Raw genomic sequence first — 19,213 nt, 5'->3', positions numbered from 1 at the left:
TGAGTGTATGTGTGTGTGTGTGTATATATATATATATATATATATATATATATATATATATATATATATATATATATATAATATGTGTGTGTGTGTGTATATGTATAAACAATGGAGATTGATGTACAAAAAAATTATATATATATATTTTTTTTTCCATGTGTGTGTAATATACACTGATGCACATCCATCTCCATTGTTATACATACATACATACATACATACATACATACATACATACTCCCCTGTACTCATGCATATTCATACATCCACACTATGTAATGTAAAACAGTATGTCAGGCATTATCTAGGAAGGGGAGCGATTGCCACGATCCACATTGTAAACCAGTTAAATCATTAGACATCCCTGTCTGTGTCACCTCATTTACTAAGGGAGTGCTCTGATACCAATCTGACTGAGGAAGGTGTTGTCGTACAGAGGCCAGAGCTGCATGACGTGTATATGCCTCACCCTGCACATAGGAGCTCCAGTATATTTATAGGGGTCTTCCCCTGATGATACAGAGAAATATGTAAGGTTGTGTCTACTCAACCTTCTCGGGGCTAATTCTTACTTCAGCTGAAGACTTTAGACAGGGCAGGAAACCATTGCCTGATGGCCTCTGACAGCCTGTGTGTCACATATAGTGGAGACCTTCTATAAAGCCTTCACCACTAACACATTGTAAGGCTGTCAATATACTGTACATATCCTGTACTGATCGAGTTACGTACTGTATTAGGCTATGTTCCCACTGCCTAAGTTTCGTAATAATCACGACCGTTGTAACAACGGCCTTGATTACTATGGAACTTACGTAGTGCCCTTTTAAGTTATCCTGGCTGGAGTGTATACACATAGTATACGCTCCGGCCAGGATTCCTAGTGACGCCGCAAGAAACTGACATGTCAGTTTTCTGCGGCCACTATTTACTGAATTGCAGCCGCAGAAAACCCTGTCAGTTCACACAATAGAGCGAGCGGCTCCGGCCGCATCTGAATTCAGTGGCAGTAAAGATCACCAGGCCATTACTGCAGTACCGGCCGGGATGATCTTTTCTGCCACCGGACGTTCTGTGACTTAGCGGGGTCACAAAACGGCTGATGTCTTACAGAGTGGGAACATAGCCTTATACTCCAGAGCTGCACTCACTATTCTGCTGGTGCGGTCACTGTGTACATACATTACATTACTTATCCTGTACTGATCTTGAGTTACATCCTGTATTATACTCCAGAGCTGCACTCACTATTCTTTCTGCTGGTGGGGTCACTGTGTACATACATTACATTACTGGTCCTGTACTGATCCTGAGTTACATCCTGTATTATACTGCAGAGCTGCACTCACTGTTCTGCTGGAGACATTACTGTGTGCATGTATAGAACATTACTTATCCTGTACTGATATGTCTTCGGAGACTCCACTATATACTGTAATGCTCGGCCAGTGTCTTGTGACTGGTAACAGAAAACAATAGATTACCCTGAAGTACAGGTTTGATGGTTCTCTTTTATTCATAGCCCTGGTTATCTCTGGGGCAGCGCCATCCACTGACACTCAGTTTTCTCTTTCCAGAAACAACACTCTGCTGCGTCTCCGCTTCAACCACTTCGCCACAGAGTGCAGCTGGGATCATCTTTACGTGTACGACGGAGACTCCATATACGCCCCACTGGTCGCTGCTTTCAGGTAAATACAACTGCTTACTGTACTACAGGAGGATGTATGACATGTGACCTCAATGTTTCCCACATAGTACATAGGAGAAGCATTATAGTAGTTATATTCTTGTATATAGGAGCAGTATTATAGTAGTTATATTCTTGTATATAGGAGCATTATTATAGTAGTTATATTCTTGTATATATGAGCAGTATTATAGTAGTTATATTCTTGTATATAGGGGCAGTATTATAGTAGTTATATTCTTGTATATAGGAGCAGCATTATAGTAGTTATATTCTTGTATATAGGAGCAGTATTATAGTAGTTATATTCCTGTATATAGGGGCAGTATTATAGTAGTTATATTCTTGTATATAGGAGCAGTTTTATAGTAGTTATATTCTTGTATATAGGAGCAGTATTATAGTAGTTATATTCCTGTATATAGGGGCAGTATTATAGTAGTTATATTCTTGTATATAGGAGCAGTTTTATAGTAGTTATATTCTTGTATATAGGAGCAGTATTATAGTAGTTATATTCTTGTATATAGGAGCAGTATTATAGTAGTTATATTCTTGTATATAGGGGGCAGTATTATAGTAGTTATATGCTTGTATATGGGAGCAGTATTATAGTAGTTATATTCTTGTATATGGGAGCAGTATTATAGTAGTTATATTCCTGTATATAGCAGCATTATTATAGTAGTTATATTCTTGTATATAGGAGCAGTATTATAGTATTTATATTCTTGTATATAGGAGCAGTATTATAGAAGTTATATTTTTGTATATAGGAGTAGTATTATATTAGTTATATTCTTGTATATAGTAGTTATATTCTTTTATATAGGAGCAGTATTATAGTAGTTATATTCTTGTATATAGGGAGCAGTATTATAGTAGTTATATATTTGTATATAGGAGTAGTATTAGTTATATTCTTGTATATAGGAGCAGTATTATATTAGTTATATTCCTGTATATAGGAGCAGTATTATGGTAATTATATTCCTGTACATAGGGGGCAGTGTTATGGTAGGCTTAGTTTTGTCACTCTTCTCTCTTTTATGGTGTGTCCTGTACCTCCTCACACCTGTTCCCGTGTTGTATGTAAACATGTTGCTGGTGGTAGTTGTCACCTATCCTCAATACTTCATTTCTCTTACTGGCTTTTACCAGTGTTTGCACAGCTAAGTGCTTGTTGGTTTGTGGTTTACACTGGCCAATGGCCAACCCCAGTAATGTCACCCGTGCTGTGCCAGCTCCTTGTAGTGTACATGGCACAGGAGACTCCATTGTGAGGATCATTAGTCATTTATAAGTGGTAAGCGGCCACTTGTTGGCATCCGATAACTTGACCCACAGATGTCTTGTTTCAGCAAGCCGATGCCTGAGCGGAGGGTGTTTTCACTGCACTGGTTATGCATGAGCTAGGTGTATTGGGATTCCTTATATAGAGTATTGGTGTCCCATCAGTCCTGTGCTAAGTATTGGTGTCCCATCAGTCCTGTGCTAAGTATTGGTGTCCCATCAGTCCTGTGCTCAGTATTGGTGTCCCATCAGTCCTGTGCTCAGTATTGATGGCCCATCAGTCCTCACCTCAGTATTGGTGCCCCATCAGTCCTGTGGTCAGTATTGGTGGCCCATCGGTCCTGTGGTCAGTATTGGTGGCCCATCGGTCCTGTGGTCAGTATTGGTGGCCCATTGGTCCTGTGGTCAGTATTGGTGGCCCATCGGTCCTGTGGTCAGTATTGGTGGCCCATCGGTCCTGTGGTCAGTATTGGTGGCCCATCGGTCCTGTGGTCAGTATTGGTGGCCCATCGGTCGTGTGGTCAGTATTGGTGCCCCATCAGTCCTGTGGTCAGTATTGGTGCCCCATCATTTCCTGTGGTCAGTATTGGTGCCCCATCAGTCCTGTGCTAAGTATTGGTGTCCCATCAGTCCTGTGCTAAGTATTGGTGTCCCATCAGTCCTCACCTCAGTATTGGTGCCCCATCAGTCCTCACCTCAGTATTGGTGCCCCATCAGTCCTCACCTCAGTATTGGTGCCCCATCAGTCCTCACCTCAGTATTGGTGCCCCATCAGTCCTCACCTCAGTATTGGTGCCCCATCAGTCCTCACCTCAGTATTGGTGCCCCATCAGTCCTCACCTCAGTATTGGTGCCCCATCAGTCCTCACCTCAGTATTGGTGCCCCATCAGTCCTCACCTCAGTATTGGTGCCCCATCAGTCCTGGGAAACGTCTCCCAGTTTCCCAGGACTGGATCCAGCTTTTCCAGGCACCCAGAGTGGAGCGATCTTTAAGGGGTTTGCCAAGTTTTTTTTCCCTTGTCAACAAGTGTGACATTGCAGGGGTCACCACCTCGTCTCCTCTTATTTTAATGGAGCTGTAAGTCAGTGCATGACCCACAGCTCTATCCATTCTCTATGGCGGTAACGAATATGGCCAAGTGCTGTACAGGCGATCCTTCTCTGTCTTTACGTGTGCCATTGAGAGGTCCGTGTACACGTTATAAGGTGAGGGTATGTTCATCAGATCACTGTACACATATATATGGCTGGTAACATACAGCAGGAGATCTGATGGGATCCATTACAGCACAATGTATACTATGTATAAGTGACGGATCTACATTGTATTGTACCTATACTTATTTAGCATTGATTGCCTCCCGAATCACTCCCAGCTTCATTTAGAGGGCTGTTTCATTTCTCTTTTCTCTTTCAGTGGACTCATTGTTCCCGAGAGTGAAAGCAACGAGACGGTCCCAGAAGTGGTCACCAATGGATTTGCCCTCTTACATTTCTTCAGTGATGCGGCTTACAACCTGACTGGCTTTAATATCAGCTACAGGTAACAAATTGTACTATGACAACACTTCCTGTCGCTGTGTACAGCAGATATGTACTCACAATCATTATATCTGCTGGAAAGAGAAAGAAGAAAGCGGCAACCCGCCTTTCATTCCTATCATAGAGAGTTGTAACATCACTATTGTTTATTAGGGAAGGACCTGGTGTTGTGGTAGCCCCCCCCCCCCCCCTAGATGCAATAAGTCTGTACTCTCAGGTCTCAGGAGGTGGGGGAGGGGAAGCCCTGACGTTGTAAGCCCCTTAGGTCCAGCAGCCTGACCTTGCAGTATGTTCATTAGAATACATGGCATGCTTTATTCCCATTACTAGGTGTGCGTGGGGGACACTTAGAGGAAACCTACCCATCAGCTTAGAGGGATTCTGCATAGGTCATTGGCTTCCTGTTGTAAGGCTGTTCCCCTGTATCCAGGGTATCAGAATGCAGATGCGGCACTCCGGGATGTGCTGAGTATCTTACATCCTGCGCTCAGGACTAATGTTCTGCATTACTGCAGTCTATGCAGATTATATATGGCTGATGTCTGCATGAATCCCCGCCCTAGAGTGATCTGCATGTATACAGCACAAGAACAGTCAAGTGTCAGTTAACTTTTTTTTTTTTTTTTTTTGCAGAAATCAATAGTACAGGCGATTTGAAGAAACGTTGTAATTGGGTTTATTACCTGAAAAATGCATTTTTATCATGAAAATGCAGTTTAAAGGCCCCCCCGTCTTCATTGTTTTCTATGGAGAGGGGAGAGATATGGCACCAAAACAGGACAACAAAGAGTTAATTTACAGCTATATCACCGGGCTATCGCTTCTGAAGTCAGCACTGACCTCTGAATACTGGCTTTCACACACGTCCGGCTGTGTAATCCTTTGTTCTCTGCTCTCTGCTGCCAACTAATCTCCCTCCTTCCCCTCCCCTCCTTCCATAGAACAGACAGGGCTCGACTGAGGAGAGAGGAGGGAGGGGGGACCTGGGGAAAGTGTAAATGCAGATAATGCCATATTTGCCTAATAAACCCAATTACAACATTTCTTAAAATCGCCTGGACTATTGATCTCTGCAAAAAAACAAAGAAAAACAAACGACAGTGACACTTTAACTAAAACACATAACCACAGTGATGTTCCATCATGGCCCTGTGTATGTGACCGCAGCGTCACTGGTTACATATACAGAACCAATATACAGAACCGCATATACCTGACATCTACCCCATAGACATGTAGGCTTATCCGAGCAATGGAAAGGCTTATCTCTTAAGGGTTGGGCGTGTTGATATCCATCATGTACCGTCCACATTTTGCTGTAAGGAGTCACCCAGATCCTATCACCTGACCGAGATCCTCTGACATTAGTCTGTTATGTGCGGACAGCCATATTTGCACCAGGTTCACACTGTAGTACGTCACAGCTATCCGTCGTCATGAGCCCTAAATGTAGTCACTAGCTGACAAGGCTAGGGCCATTGAAGTGAATGGAGTATGCCACAGTATATGTCAGCATCCCTTTCTTGGTGGAATACCAACAATGAGTTCCTGCTTGTAGATGTTGATTAGAAAAACATGATAATTTTTTTCCAGGAACAGTGCCACCCTTGTCATCAGTTTGTACATGGTATTACAGCTCTGTTCCATTGACAGGAATGAATCCAGGTTGTAATGCCACTGACAACCTGAATACAATGTATTTGTAGCATTGCTTTTTGCAATGTCTGTCTGAGGTTTATATCAATGGATACTGTAAAATGCAGCCGTGTAACCGTACCGTATCTCCTTACATTACAGCATAGACACGTGTCCAAACAACTGCTCAGGACGGGGGATCTGCGTGCAGGGGAACGACGGCAACGTGTACTGCGACTGCTCAGAGCAATGGAAGGGAGAGTCCTGCGAGATCCCCTACTGCAGGGAGGACTGCGGCTACCCCGAGCGCGGAGTCTGCAATGTGAACGGCACCAAGAGCTGCGTGTGTAATGGCGGCTGGCAGGGTGAGCGGGGATAACTTACACACACTGTAATCTTAGCTGGACTTCTAGGAGCGGATTATCTCCCGTTACATTACTGTGGTAAAGGATTAGAGGTGTCAGCGTCAGGTCGCCGTCTGGCCGGAGATTTCCCTGTGTTGTTTGGTCTGGCCAGGCAGACGCTGGATATCTAGTATGGCCGGATATTAGTGACACCGTATTGTCCTGATAACCTGAACACACCGATAAGGAGCCACAGATTGTGTCAGGAACAGCAAAATGATATGAGATGATGAGACCTTGTGTCCCGTATACTGAGCATAGCCATAGGCCCCATTCACCTAGGAGCGTCTGGTATAGATTTCTATTACTGTATATACTCAGGTTTTCCTGCAGAACGGGGGTCCCAGCCACCAGACCCCTCTTGTCGACACATTATCATCTCTCTCCTCTTCATCCTCAGGTCCCGGCTGCTCCATCCCAGTCCCGGCCAACCAGTCATTCTGGACACGGGAAGAGTTCTCCGTCCCCCAGACGGGCAGAGCCTCCCACAAGGCGGTGGTGCTGGACGACATCATGTGGATAGTGGGCGGCTACATGTTCAACCGCTCCAATACTGAGATGGTTAATGCGTGAGGACCACATTATTTATCACTATAAAATGGGGTGGGGGGGGGGGGGGATAAAATCTTTGCTTCCAGTCATTGAATTGTTCTTTTAGGGTATAAACCCACACACCGTATATGCAGCATATTTACTGCTGCGATACGCAGCAAAAACGCAGCAAATACGCAGCAGATTAGATCTAAATAACTGAACACAGCATCAAATCTTCACCATCACATCTGTATATTTGTTGTATATTTGCTGCGTTTTTGCTGCGTATACGGTGTGTGGGTTTATACCCTTACAGTCCGCATATACAGAGACCATTGTTCCCCAACCTCTTGTTCTCCAGCTGGCACAGAACTACAATTCATCCCACAACGCCAGAACATGGTGGGAGTTGTAGTCTTGCAACATCTGGCGAACCAGAGGATGAGGAGCACTGACCTAGACCATTACAATTTGGGTTCCCAGCCTCTTGTGCTGGTCCAGGATATGGTCAGTATATATCCTAGGCTGACACATTGTCACGCACCCTCTGTCATGTGACTTCTTAGCTTTACCAGTCGTTGGATATCGAAGGAAGTATTTTTGTTCGTGACGGAAAGCGGAGATCTTAAGCATGGTGTAGGGTGAGTGAAACGCATGGGGGCAGTTTTGCAGCACATTTAGGGTATGTTCACACTGAGCAAATTTGGCGGAGCTCTCAGTCAAGGAATCCCATCTGCCTCGGTGTCTAAAGGCTTCTCTGTGTAAGGGCTCGCACGCATCCGCTCAAAGAATTAACATGAGTGGAGAGGGGTGGAAGCAGACATGCGTGAACCCTCCCATAGAGAAGCTGAGGCAGGTGGGATTCTTCGACAGAGAGCTCCGCCGCGGAATTCCGCCAAATTTTCTCAGTGTGAACATGCCCTTAGACTGGACTAGCTGAAGGGCCGCAGGTTCCCCATCCCTGGATTATGGGGTGATGGCCATTGGTATAGGGGATCAGAATAGACATAGGTCTCTTATCCGGTTCGGTTCACCAGTAACTGGTTTGTGTCTCTTACAGATATAACCTGGTCTCCCATGAGTGGCTCGAGCTGAACAAGTCGGTGAACTCCGTCGCCGTCCGCTATGGACACTCCCTAGCATTATATAAGGTCAGTGAAATAGTTCTTCTAAAGCAAGGATGAGTAATCTTCGGCCCTCCCGCTGTTGCAAAACTACACTTCCCATCATGCCTGGACGGCCTAAACTTCGCTTTGGCTGTCCAGGCATGATGGGAATTGTAGTTTTTCAACAGCGGGATGGCTGAAGCTTCCCCATCCGTGTTCTCAAGCATTATTCCCTAACCAGCCTCTCTCCAGCTTTACTAAACTACATCTCCCATAATGCCCTGCCAGCAACCTATAGCCATTCTCTTCAATGAGAGGCAATGGACGTATTTAGTTGCTACTTCTTCCTTCCTCCTCCATGAAGAGGTGAAACTAAGGGAAGTGGTTATTAGTTCTAACAAAGATAACTAGTTGTGTCATCATATTTCTTAGTCGCTGTACACACATCTACGTCCAGTGGGCAGGAGCGTCTATTTGGCACACTGTACACCTGTATTGAGAGAGTCCTCCTAGTGGTGGTTTCAGGCAGCTGCAATAATATTTTGTTGTAGAAGAGTTTAGTTACAGTATAAACAGTATTCACAGGACCACGTTTTTCCATCTTTCTTCACACAGGAGAAGATATACATGTACGGCGGGAAGATAGACTCCACAGGGAACGTCTCCAACCAGCTGTGGGTGTTCCACGTCCAGAACCAGTCCTGGGTCCAGCTCTTACCGAACGTTAAGGAGCAGTATGCGGTGGTCGGGCACTCCGCTCACATCGTCACACTCAGCAGTGGCAGCACCGTCATGTTGGTGTTTTTCGGCCATTGTCCCCTCTACGGCTATATCAGCAGCGTCCAGAGATACAACTTAGGTGAGTGAGTAGAAAATCAGAGGATGTGTTCTGCATTGCTTGGTTCTTACCTTAAAGGGGTAATCCAGCATTAGAGAAAATACCTTCAAAGGTTTCCTTTAAAAAGACACCACACCTGTCCTCAGGTCATGTGTGATACTGCAACTTTGTACCAATACTTCAACGGAACCACACACAGGACAAGGGTGGCGCTGTTTCTGAAAGAAAGCTGCAAAGTTTTTTCTGCTCGACAACCCCTTTAATTTTTGTTTTGTCTCTGCCTCTCGATTAATTTTATGTTATTCTTTTGTTAGATACCAACGTTTGGGACATTGTGGAGACTCAAGGGGCATTAGCCCAGGGTGGGTACGGCCACAGCAGCGCTTATGATGAGAACACCCGCTCTATCTATATCCATGGTGGATACAAGGCCTTCACCGCTAACAAATATCGCCTGGCAGATGACCTGTACAAGTATGAGGTGGACAAAGGCATGTGGTAAGTCCTGGGGTGGACCAGTCTGTAATGTGGTCTGTACATACCACTGAGATTTACTATATAATCTATAGGATGTCTCCCCCTAGTGACAGGAGAATGTAGTGCACCAGTACGTGTATAAAAGCGAATGCTGAAGTCATTCAGGCCTTAAGCTTTTTCATCTTTTTCTTATGTGTATGCTTCAGGAGAATCCTAAAAGACAGCAAGTTTTTCCGCTACCTGCACACGGCGGTGATTATCAGTGGCACCATGCTGGTGTTCGGAGGGAATACTCACAACGACACATCTATGAGTTATGGAGCCAAGTGTTTCTCTAAGGACTTCATGGCCTATGACATCGGTGAGTGCAGACTGTATGGGAAATACACTGGGAATTTTATTGCCGGATTATTGTTGCTAACAATTTGTGTAGAATTCCTCTAATCTGACATGAAGTGTTCTGCATTATTTAATGTTGAGTTTTTTATGGTTAAAGAGATTGTGCACTCGTAAATGTTTGCTGATACGCAGCAGATTTATTGCAGATGGTTTTTGGGGCTGAAAATCCATCCTATAAATGCGTGGATGCAGCCTGTGCATGATATGTTATAGATATAGGACAGTCACATGGGGATGTATACTAGGTTGGAATACTCAGTCGGCTTTACTGAGTGTCTGTATTCTGGGCTAAACATTAAGACCCTTAAAATTACTGAGATCCATAAACCTCATTCACAACACAGAATAGACCACTAAACTCACTAAAGCCCCTATTACACGGGGGGATGCAGAGGAGCAAACAAGCTTGCTTCTTGTTCCCTGCTCGCTGCCGGCGCTATTAAACGTGTCGGCAGTGAGAGGGAAAGAGATGGGGGGCCGCTGGGATCTGCGGAGGGGCTGCCTGGGTGATCGCTATATCATCCAGGCAGCCCATAGCAGATAGCAGCGGTCTGCTGCCACCGATCCTATTACACTGAGCGACGGCAGCAAATCGTTGCTATCTTAGTCGTTTGTCTTTCGACATGTTGAAAGACAACGACAGACAGCGATCAGCCGACATCATTCATGTCAGCTGTTCATTGTCTTTTATTACACGAGACGATTATCGGCCGAATACAGCCAATAATTGTTTCGTGTTATAGGGCCTTAAGTCCCCTAAAGTTATTGAGTTCAGTAAAACTCTGATCCAAGTTCTTCAAATCCATAAGGCTAATTCATCCCTCAGACGATATCCCCTAAAGACCAGGTCCTTAAATCATTCAGATGCCAGACCAGAACCCTAAATTCATTCAGACTCCAGACCTGACCCCCAAATTCATTCAGACCCCAGACCTCTAAAATTATTCAGTTCCCAGACCAGACCTAAACTCACTCGGACTACAGGCGGCCAGACCCCTAAACTCATGCAGGACATTTTTTTCTCTAACATATTAATTTTATAAAGTTATATTACTTTGTAATATGTTTCCATCTTCCTCATTTGCATAGTATCCTTATACCTTATAAGATATTTTTTCTTTTTTTACTGTAGCGTGTGATAACTGGTATGTTCTGCCGCCTCCCGCTCTGGAGCGTGATGTCAATCGCTTTGGTCACACTGCCGTCATGACAAATGGGTAAGACTGTTTCCCGGTTTTCTTCTCCTTGCTGCCCATCCCACTATCCTGGGATGATAAAAAAATCTGATAATATCAGCCCAATGATGGGGGTTTCAAATCCCCACTAATCCCTTCCTATCACATATTGAAAAGGCACTAAGCCTGAGGCTGCACTACTAAAGCATTGTAAATGTCATCTACATCACCATGTACCTCAATAACTGAGAGGTCTGGTGTCTGTGATGTTTTGCCTTTTTTATTAGTTGGTTTGGTTCCACTTCATGATGACCCTGCACCGTGGTGGTGGCGGCTCAGTAGTGCAGCCTCAGACTTCAGGCCTGTACTTTCAGACATTCACATCTCAGCATAGATGTAGTATACGATATGGGACTATTTCCTTCCTGCATCTACCTCTAGGTCTTTCCCGTTTTCTGTGTTTCCTATGTCTCATCCCTACTCTCCATATACTCTCTATACAGTGATGCTCAGGCCTTTTAGTTCCGCCTTAAGATTAATTCTCTTCTTGTCCTTTTCCCAGCACGATGTTTGTGTTTGGTGGCTTCAACAGCCTCCTGCTCAGCGACATCCTGGTGTACACCTCCAAGAGCTGTGAGGCTTTTACTACCAACGCGTCATGTGTCGCCGCCGGACCCGGAGTGCGGTGTGTGTGGGACAGCGGAGCCTCCCAGTGCTTATCCTGGGAACAGGCATCACCGAAGCAGCAGAACGAGAGCATCCAAGCCTGCCCTGTAGTCATGTGTAAGCACCGCACACAGTCATGTCACATACACTGCACAACAAATCCAGCAGCAGGGCTGCATATACGATCCTTGCATTGTTCCTACAGCCATGGAAACTGACAGTACAGATATGTATATGGATAAGCATATGTATATATCCATGCTATCAGTTTCCAGATCACAAGCAGTGTATACTTACATCCACGCTTCTTGTGATCCAGTCCTCTGGCTGCCAGTCCTCCGACTATATATTCAGGCCCTGCCTCCTCTGGCTGTCAATCATTCTGGAGGAGGAAGCAGCTTGAAGATACAGTAGTGTTTGGAGGACAGAAGAGGATCACAAACAGCGCTGATGGTAAGTATGCACTGCTGCTCGTGATCTGAATACTGACAGTACAGCTATGTATATTTTTCCCTTTGTCGTTATCAGCCTCGCATTCCCTGTTTACACAGGAAGATGTAAAACCAATGACTATTCATTTTGAAGCCTGCTGTAAAGACATGATTAGCCAAGGCCGATCATCCTTGGCTGATTGCTGTCACTTTTACATCGGTCAGTTATCAGCTGAAGGAGCGTTTCTAGCTACCTTCCTGGCCAAGAATCATCTTGTGTAAATGGGCCTTAAAGGGGTTGTCCTGGCGTTCAGCCTTTTTGTAATATATTGCTTCTGCATAAAAAAACATGTTATCCTTACCTCTCTGTGCTCCTTTGGTGTCCTCCTCTGGGTTGCCGGTGTTCCCCACTGGCGGGGAACACCAGGGAGTGCGGAAAGGTAACAATAACATGTTTTATATGCACCAGCAATATAAGATTTAAGGACATCCTCAGTTGTGGGGTGGGATGCCTCAATCCACCAAGTGATTTTTACATTACAATGGGCAGGGCCCTAGTGGAATGTTTGTCCCTACTACGTCTGTAGCATTACCTTTACAATGTCCCTAATAATAACAATACTTTTATCTGTCAGACTCGGACAGTGACAGCCGGTGTGATCAGTACACGGACTGCTTCAGCTGCACGGTGAACTCCAATGGCTGCCGGTGGTGTAATGACCAGTGTATATCCCTCAGCCAGAACTGCAGCCAGGTCAGTGACCCCAGCATGGTGGACACCTGTCTTCTCTTCACGTCACATGCTATATACTCAGTGTATAATCTACTTCCAGGGAGCGATCACATTATATGAACAATGTCCCAAGAGTAACTACGGGTTTTACTGCAACAAGAAGACAAGCTGCAAAAGCTGCGCCATGGACCAGAACTGTCAGTGGGAACCTCGTAATCAGGAGTGTATCGGGCTGCCGGGTAATATAGAGGCTGCACTACTGATGACAACCTCCATTTCTTCATACAGTTCATAAGTGAATAGTTTTTGTGTATTTTCCCCAGAAAACATCTGCGGCGCAAACTGGCATCTAGTGGAAAGCTCCTGCCTTAAGATCACAAACACCAAGGAGAACTATGACTATTCCAAGCTGGCTTGTCGCAACCACAACGCCATGCTGGCCTCTCTCACCACCCCCAAGAAGGTGGAGTTTGTTGTGAAGCAGCTGCAGAACATGCAGGTAAGTGCGGCATCTCTTACACACTGCTTGGAGGTTTGCATTCAGTAACAGCAAGCAGAGATGTTGATAATGGTGAGTTTTATGAGTTTTAAAGGGAATCTGTCAGCACCCAGACTTTACTAGGGTCTGACAGTGTGCTGTAGCTGGCAGTCCCTTAGTAAGCATGGTATCTTCTGGTAATTTGTCCGTGCAGTGGATTATCCACAATCTCCTGGCTCCTACAGTAATGAAGAGTCAAAGAGGAGTGATGCCACTCAGCGTTTGTCACTGGCTGCTTTCCTCACCGCTCCTTTCTCCTCCCTCTCCTTCATGAATAATCAATGCTGCCCGGCCTTCTGCTCACTTAGCTGTAAGTCAGTATCTGCAATCAGATATAGTTAAATCTTTTAGCCTGTGTTGGAGCTGTGGTCTAGGGTTAAAGGGGTTGTCCGGCGAAAAAAAATTATTCACAGAATAACACACATTACAAAGTTATACAACTTTGTAATGTATGTTATGTCTGTGAATGGCCCCCTTCCCCGTGTTTCCCCCCACCCACGCTAGACCCGGAAGTGTGGTGCATTATACTCACCGCATGTCGTGTCGTCCACGGTCTCCGATCGTCAGCAGTGACGTCTTCTTCGGGAGCTTGGCGGATCTTCCCGAGTGCCGGCCACCCTCTGCAGCGTCATCCGAAGCTCAGCCGCGATTGGCTGAGCATAACTGTGCTCAGCCAATCGCGGCTGAGCGGCTGATGACGCGGCCACGTCATCAGCTGCTCAGCCGCGATTGGCTGAGCACAGTTATGCTCAGCCAATCGCGGCTGAGCTTCGGATGACGCTGCAGAGGGCGGCCGGCACTCGGAAAGATCCGCCAAGCTCCCGAAGAAGACGTCACTGCTGACGATCGGAGACCGTGGTCGGCACGCGACAGGTAATGTATAGCGCACCACACTTCCGGGTACACGGGTGGGGGTGGTGGGACACGGGGAAGGGGGCCATTCACAGACATAACATACATTACAAAGTTGTATAACTTTGTAATGTGTGTTATTCTGTGAATAATTTTTTTTCGCCGGACAACCCCTTTAAGTCACCTGTTTAGACACCAACAACAGATGGTTTTGTTTGGTTCAAATCCCCTGATGGAAATGAGTTTGAGTTATTTCTTTTTTCTCGTCATTGTATTATTTTTAAAAGTGCAAAGAATCAGGTCCAAATTAGTTTTTAAATTCTTTTTTTTTAATACAATGATATGAGAAAATAAACATATATTTATTTATTTTTTAAATTTTCTTATCATTGTATTAAAAAAATATTAAACTAATTTTGACCTGTTTGGGAATTCTATGTACTTTTAAAAATGATACAATGATAAGAAAAAGTAAATACCTATATTTCATTTCCATCAGGTGAATCAAACCAAAGAAAGACCTGCTGGTGATCTTTAAACAGGTGTCTTACCCCTAGACCACAGCTTCTACACAGACCAAGGAAATCTTTACACAGAGAGATTTGTCTGATAGATTTTTGAAGCCAAAGCCAGGAACAGGCTATAAACAGGGAACAGGTCATCAAGGAAAGACTGAGATGTCTCCTCTTTTTTAAATCAATTCCTGGATTTTGCTTCAAAAATCTGTCAGATAAATATCTGTGTTAAGGCACCCTAAGTGATTCAACTATAAATCTGATTGCTGATGTGTCCTCTGTTGGCAGATACTGACTAACAGCTGAGTGAGCAGGAGGCCGGGCAACATTCATTATTTATGATGGAGAGGGAGGAGAAATGAGTGGTGATGTGTGCTAGAGTGCTGCACATACGCTGAGCCACAACCCTTTATTGACCCTTCATTACAGTAGGAGACACAAGATTAATAATAAACACATAATCCACTCCACAGATAAATTACCAAAAGGCATCATGCTCACTAGGGGACTGTCAACCACAGCTAGGGCTTGGGTGCTGACCGATTCCCTTTAAGAAAATCTTTTCTGATCTAAGAGAACTGTTTTGCTACAGGGAAAGAGCGAGCTGACGCCGTGGGTTGGTTTACGAAAGATCAACGTTTCCTACTGGTGCTGGGAAGATATGTCGCCGTTCACCAACACTACCCTGCAGTGGCAGCCGGGGGAGCCCAGTGACGCAGGGTTCTGTGGTTATCTGGCTGAACCTTCCACTGTCGGCCTAAAAGCGGCGACCTGCATCCATCAGATAAATGGCAGCGTCTGTGAGAGACCCGGTGAGCTACGATATTTCTCTGATTGATAAGAACCAAACTTACATATGTTTTAACTAGATCTTTCATTACAGATATATGTGATTGACGGCTATGTAACTGTTATACTACCACTGGTTCCTTCCTGGTGAATTTACCACACTTGTATACTAATATTAGTAGTCCAGTACATGGTAGTGGCCATTTACCAATTTATTGTACTTCGGTTAGTTTTGTGAACACTGATCATGTCTCCTCTCCTGTTGCAGCCAATCACAGCGCCAAGCAGTGCCGCACCCCGTGTGCCTCCAGGACGCAGTGTTCAGAATGCACCAGCGCCAGCTCCGAGTGCATGTGGTGCAGTAACATGAAGCAGTGTGTGGACTCCAACGCCTATGTGGCTTCCTTCCCTTATGGGCAGTGTATGGAATGGTATACTATGAGCAACTGTCCACGTACGTACTCCATTTTAGTACTCTGTTGTCTTTTATTTTGTTGTCTGTATTGCTGAACAGCTGTCAGTTCTCTCGGTGATCAGGCAGAGCATCTGATGAGTTTTCTGCCTGATCATTAAGGGAAGGGAAAAACATCAGCATCATTATTAGCATCATCCTCCCAACCAAGCATAGTGCGGGATAATTCTGAGCGTTTCTTTACCATCAGCATTATACACTCCTGCTACCTGAGCATGGTGCGGGATAATCCGGAGAAGGGTTTTTGTCTTCTCTATGACTATGTCATGTTTATGTGCGCTCTCTAAGTCTGTTCTTTTCCTGCCCCCAACAGCGGAGAACTGCTCTGGATATCGTACATGTGCCCAGTGCCTGGAGCAGCCTGGATGTGGCTGGTGCACAGACCCCAGTAACACAGGGAAGGGGCAGTGTATGGAGGCTTCATATCAAGGACCCATGAAAATGCCAAATGCTTCTGGGATTGCAAAGGCAAACTCAGAACCGATCCTGGATCCCGGGCTGTGCCCCAGCAACAACAACTATAACTGGTCCTTCATCCATTGTCCAGGTAGTCAGATTTCAGGTTTCTTCTCACCACCTATATTTTTATCTGACGAGTAGTGTATACAGTATGCGATATGTCATACATAGTGCACTTGTGGCCCTGATGCAAACCACACTTCCCAGCATGTTTTGAGTTATAGAGGCTAGCACAGCATGCTGGGAAGATTAGTTTTGCATCAACTAGAGCGGGTACTCCATATATATATATATATATATATATATATATATATATAATATTTTATATCAGGTCACTTGTTTCCATCTTTGGGTGACCTGTTCTCTCTAATTTCCAACTTTTTAGCCTGCCAGTGTAATGGACACAGTAAATGCATCAATGAAAGTACCTGTGAGAAATGTCAAGACCTGACCACCGGCAAGAACTGTGACACCTGTATCTCCGGCTACTACGGGGACCCCACCAACGGGGGTTCCTGCCAGTGTACGTAGCACCTCTCACTTACCTCTATGCGTGTGACCACTGTCTGACCTATACAACAGCCTGTATTATGAATGCATTCTCTATGGCAGTGGTCTCACGTGTTATGTTTTCTCCACAGCCTGCAAATGTAATGGGCACGCATCTATGTGCAACACCAACAGCGGCAAGTGCTTCTGTACCACCAAGGGGATCAAGGGAGAAGAGTGTCAGCTGTAAGTCACAGGGTTTCCACCACTCAGTATCCTCAGAGGGATTGGGCCATACACTGGTCACATGACCAGAGATCACTGAATCGAGCTGCATCACAACTCATGTTCGTGAATGGGGTCACATTGTGATTCATAAGTGGTGTAACCGTGCCCTGACAATTTCTAGGAATCCATCCTGGACGGATTTCTGGTGACGTTTGTGGCCACTTGTGAGTTGCAGCGTGACCTACATTATCTTCACTCCATTGCAGCACAATTCAGGGAGCGAGACTTAATAATCTTTGCCATCATTGTCCTTTCCAAAGGTGTGCGTAAGCAGTAAGCCTTGTACCCGTTGTACTGAATGTGTGGGCCATACATTCTGTAGATGTAGCAGAGCTGAGCCTGTCCAGGGTCGCTCAGCTCTGCTACCTCAGCACAGACCAGTATTTCAGGTAACTGTGAGACCAATAAATGCAGAAAAAAACTAAAACTTATGCCATATGCTTTATTTGTAGGTGTGAAGTAGAAAACCGATATCAAGGGAACCCCCTGAAAGGAACATGTTACTGTGAGTGAGGCCAATTCTGTATCTGGTGGTACAGTATACTTTATAGCAGGAGATATGCATGATCTGGCGGTACAGTACACTATATAGGAGGGATATTCTGTATGGCAGTGGGTACAATATACTTGAACAGGATTGCCTGTATTTTTTGTCTTCATTTTCTGTAACTAGTGCAACAATGACCCCTGCAGGCTGACAGTGGGTACTGCAGCATTGGTAATAAGATAGGTTTTCCTAGTTGTCTCAAAAATTAAAAAAAAAAATGTAAATGTTATTTTAACCGTATTTTTCAGACACCCTGCTGATCGACTACCAGTTCACCTTCAGCCTGTCGCAGGAGGACGACAGATACTACACCGCCATCAACTTTGTGGCCACCCCTGAGGAAGTGAGTGTCTCCACCCTGCCCTGCTACTAAAGTTTTCTTTGCAATATTTTTGGGGATCCTTTGACTTCAGCAGCTTTTGTGTTATTTTTGGGATTATCCTATGAAAAATCCTTTTGATCGCAGCTAAAGTCTAGAACAAACCAGTGCACCATTTGACTCGGCTTAGTGCCGTGACGTTGTGTGATGATAATCATGGTGCAGAACAATAGAGAGACAGTTACTGTACTGACTGCCGGGGTCGGATTAATGCCTGAAAAAAATAACAAAACAAAATTCCTTTAAGATGACGTCAGGGGGCTTCATAGCTATTAGGTTGTCAAAAATTATGGTCTATTGGAATACGTGTATACACGACATATACATTTGTAAATCGAGGGATAATGGCACAGTAGGGACATGCTTTCTAACTGTTTTTCCACTAATACTTAGAGGCATTCTTTTCTGATATATTTTTTTTTTATTTCTCTAATAACATTATTTCATTTTGTAGTATAACTTTGTTTAATTTTTTTTTTTTTTCTCACTTCGTCCAATCATGACAGCACCAGCGCAGATTGGACCCTTGATCCTAATGGAAATAGGAAGCACAGAGAATTTAAAAAGCCGCCCCTCAGTGTTTTCCTGTTCCCATTAGGAAGAGAGCAGAAAGGTTCTTAACTCCTCCTGATCTGGGGGCTGGCGTCTCAGTCAGTAATTTGCTAGTCAGGCGGCTGGGGTTGGCTCGTTGGGCTCCAGCCTCCACATGCCACACCAGGTCACGCCCGAGTCCTCCCACGCCATCTCCGATCCCTTCTCCTACTGCGCTCTGTTGGGGTTGAAGCAGAGAGCAGCTATAACGGGTGACACTGTGTCTCTGCTGCCACTAGTCGCTGTGTCGGGAACTGCAGGGCTGCCCTATACCCAACACAGATAGATATACAGCGGTGCTAGCTATACTGACCCTCCCCTAATGTTTATTCTAAGGAGGCATATTAGCATCAGAGTAGATATTACA

General features: G+C 44.9%; 1 protein-coding gene across 1 annotated transcript in view; it reads left to right on the top strand.

Annotated features, from left to right (window-relative positions):
- The window catches only part of ATRN (attractin), a 112,763-nt gene that overhangs the window by 42,886 nt on the left and 50,664 nt on the right, over nucleotides 1–19,213 (top strand). The window contains exons 3-22 of the mRNA XM_069977220.1: nucleotides 1,581–1,694; nucleotides 4,405–4,530; nucleotides 6,327–6,529; nucleotides 6,969–7,137; nucleotides 8,163–8,253; nucleotides 8,824–9,067; nucleotides 9,361–9,544; nucleotides 9,730–9,884; nucleotides 11,055–11,139; nucleotides 11,660–11,880; nucleotides 12,830–12,948; nucleotides 13,028–13,166; nucleotides 13,251–13,426; nucleotides 15,425–15,644; nucleotides 15,890–16,075; nucleotides 16,407–16,640; nucleotides 16,938–17,075; nucleotides 17,194–17,287; nucleotides 17,782–17,834; nucleotides 18,125–18,219. Coding sequence (XP_069833321.1) covers nucleotides 1,581–1,694; nucleotides 4,405–4,530; nucleotides 6,327–6,529; nucleotides 6,969–7,137; nucleotides 8,163–8,253; nucleotides 8,824–9,067; nucleotides 9,361–9,544; nucleotides 9,730–9,884; nucleotides 11,055–11,139; nucleotides 11,660–11,880; nucleotides 12,830–12,948; nucleotides 13,028–13,166; nucleotides 13,251–13,426; nucleotides 15,425–15,644; nucleotides 15,890–16,075; nucleotides 16,407–16,640; nucleotides 16,938–17,075; nucleotides 17,194–17,287; nucleotides 17,782–17,834; nucleotides 18,125–18,219 — 3,046 coding nt within the window. The remainder of the gene's footprint in view (nucleotides 1–1,580; nucleotides 1,695–4,404; nucleotides 4,531–6,326; nucleotides 6,530–6,968; nucleotides 7,138–8,162; nucleotides 8,254–8,823; nucleotides 9,068–9,360; nucleotides 9,545–9,729; nucleotides 9,885–11,054; nucleotides 11,140–11,659; nucleotides 11,881–12,829; nucleotides 12,949–13,027; nucleotides 13,167–13,250; nucleotides 13,427–15,424; nucleotides 15,645–15,889; nucleotides 16,076–16,406; nucleotides 16,641–16,937; nucleotides 17,076–17,193; nucleotides 17,288–17,781; nucleotides 17,835–18,124; nucleotides 18,220–19,213) is intronic.

This window comes from Dendropsophus ebraccatus, chromosome 7 (genome assembly GCF_027789765.1).
Source record: "Dendropsophus ebraccatus isolate aDenEbr1 chromosome 7, aDenEbr1.pat, whole genome shotgun sequence".
Classification (NCBI taxonomy): domain Eukaryota; kingdom Metazoa; phylum Chordata; class Amphibia; order Anura; family Hylidae; genus Dendropsophus; species Dendropsophus ebraccatus.
Note: the sequence above shows the minus strand (reverse complement) of the source record. Positions and strands in the feature narration are given on the sequence as shown.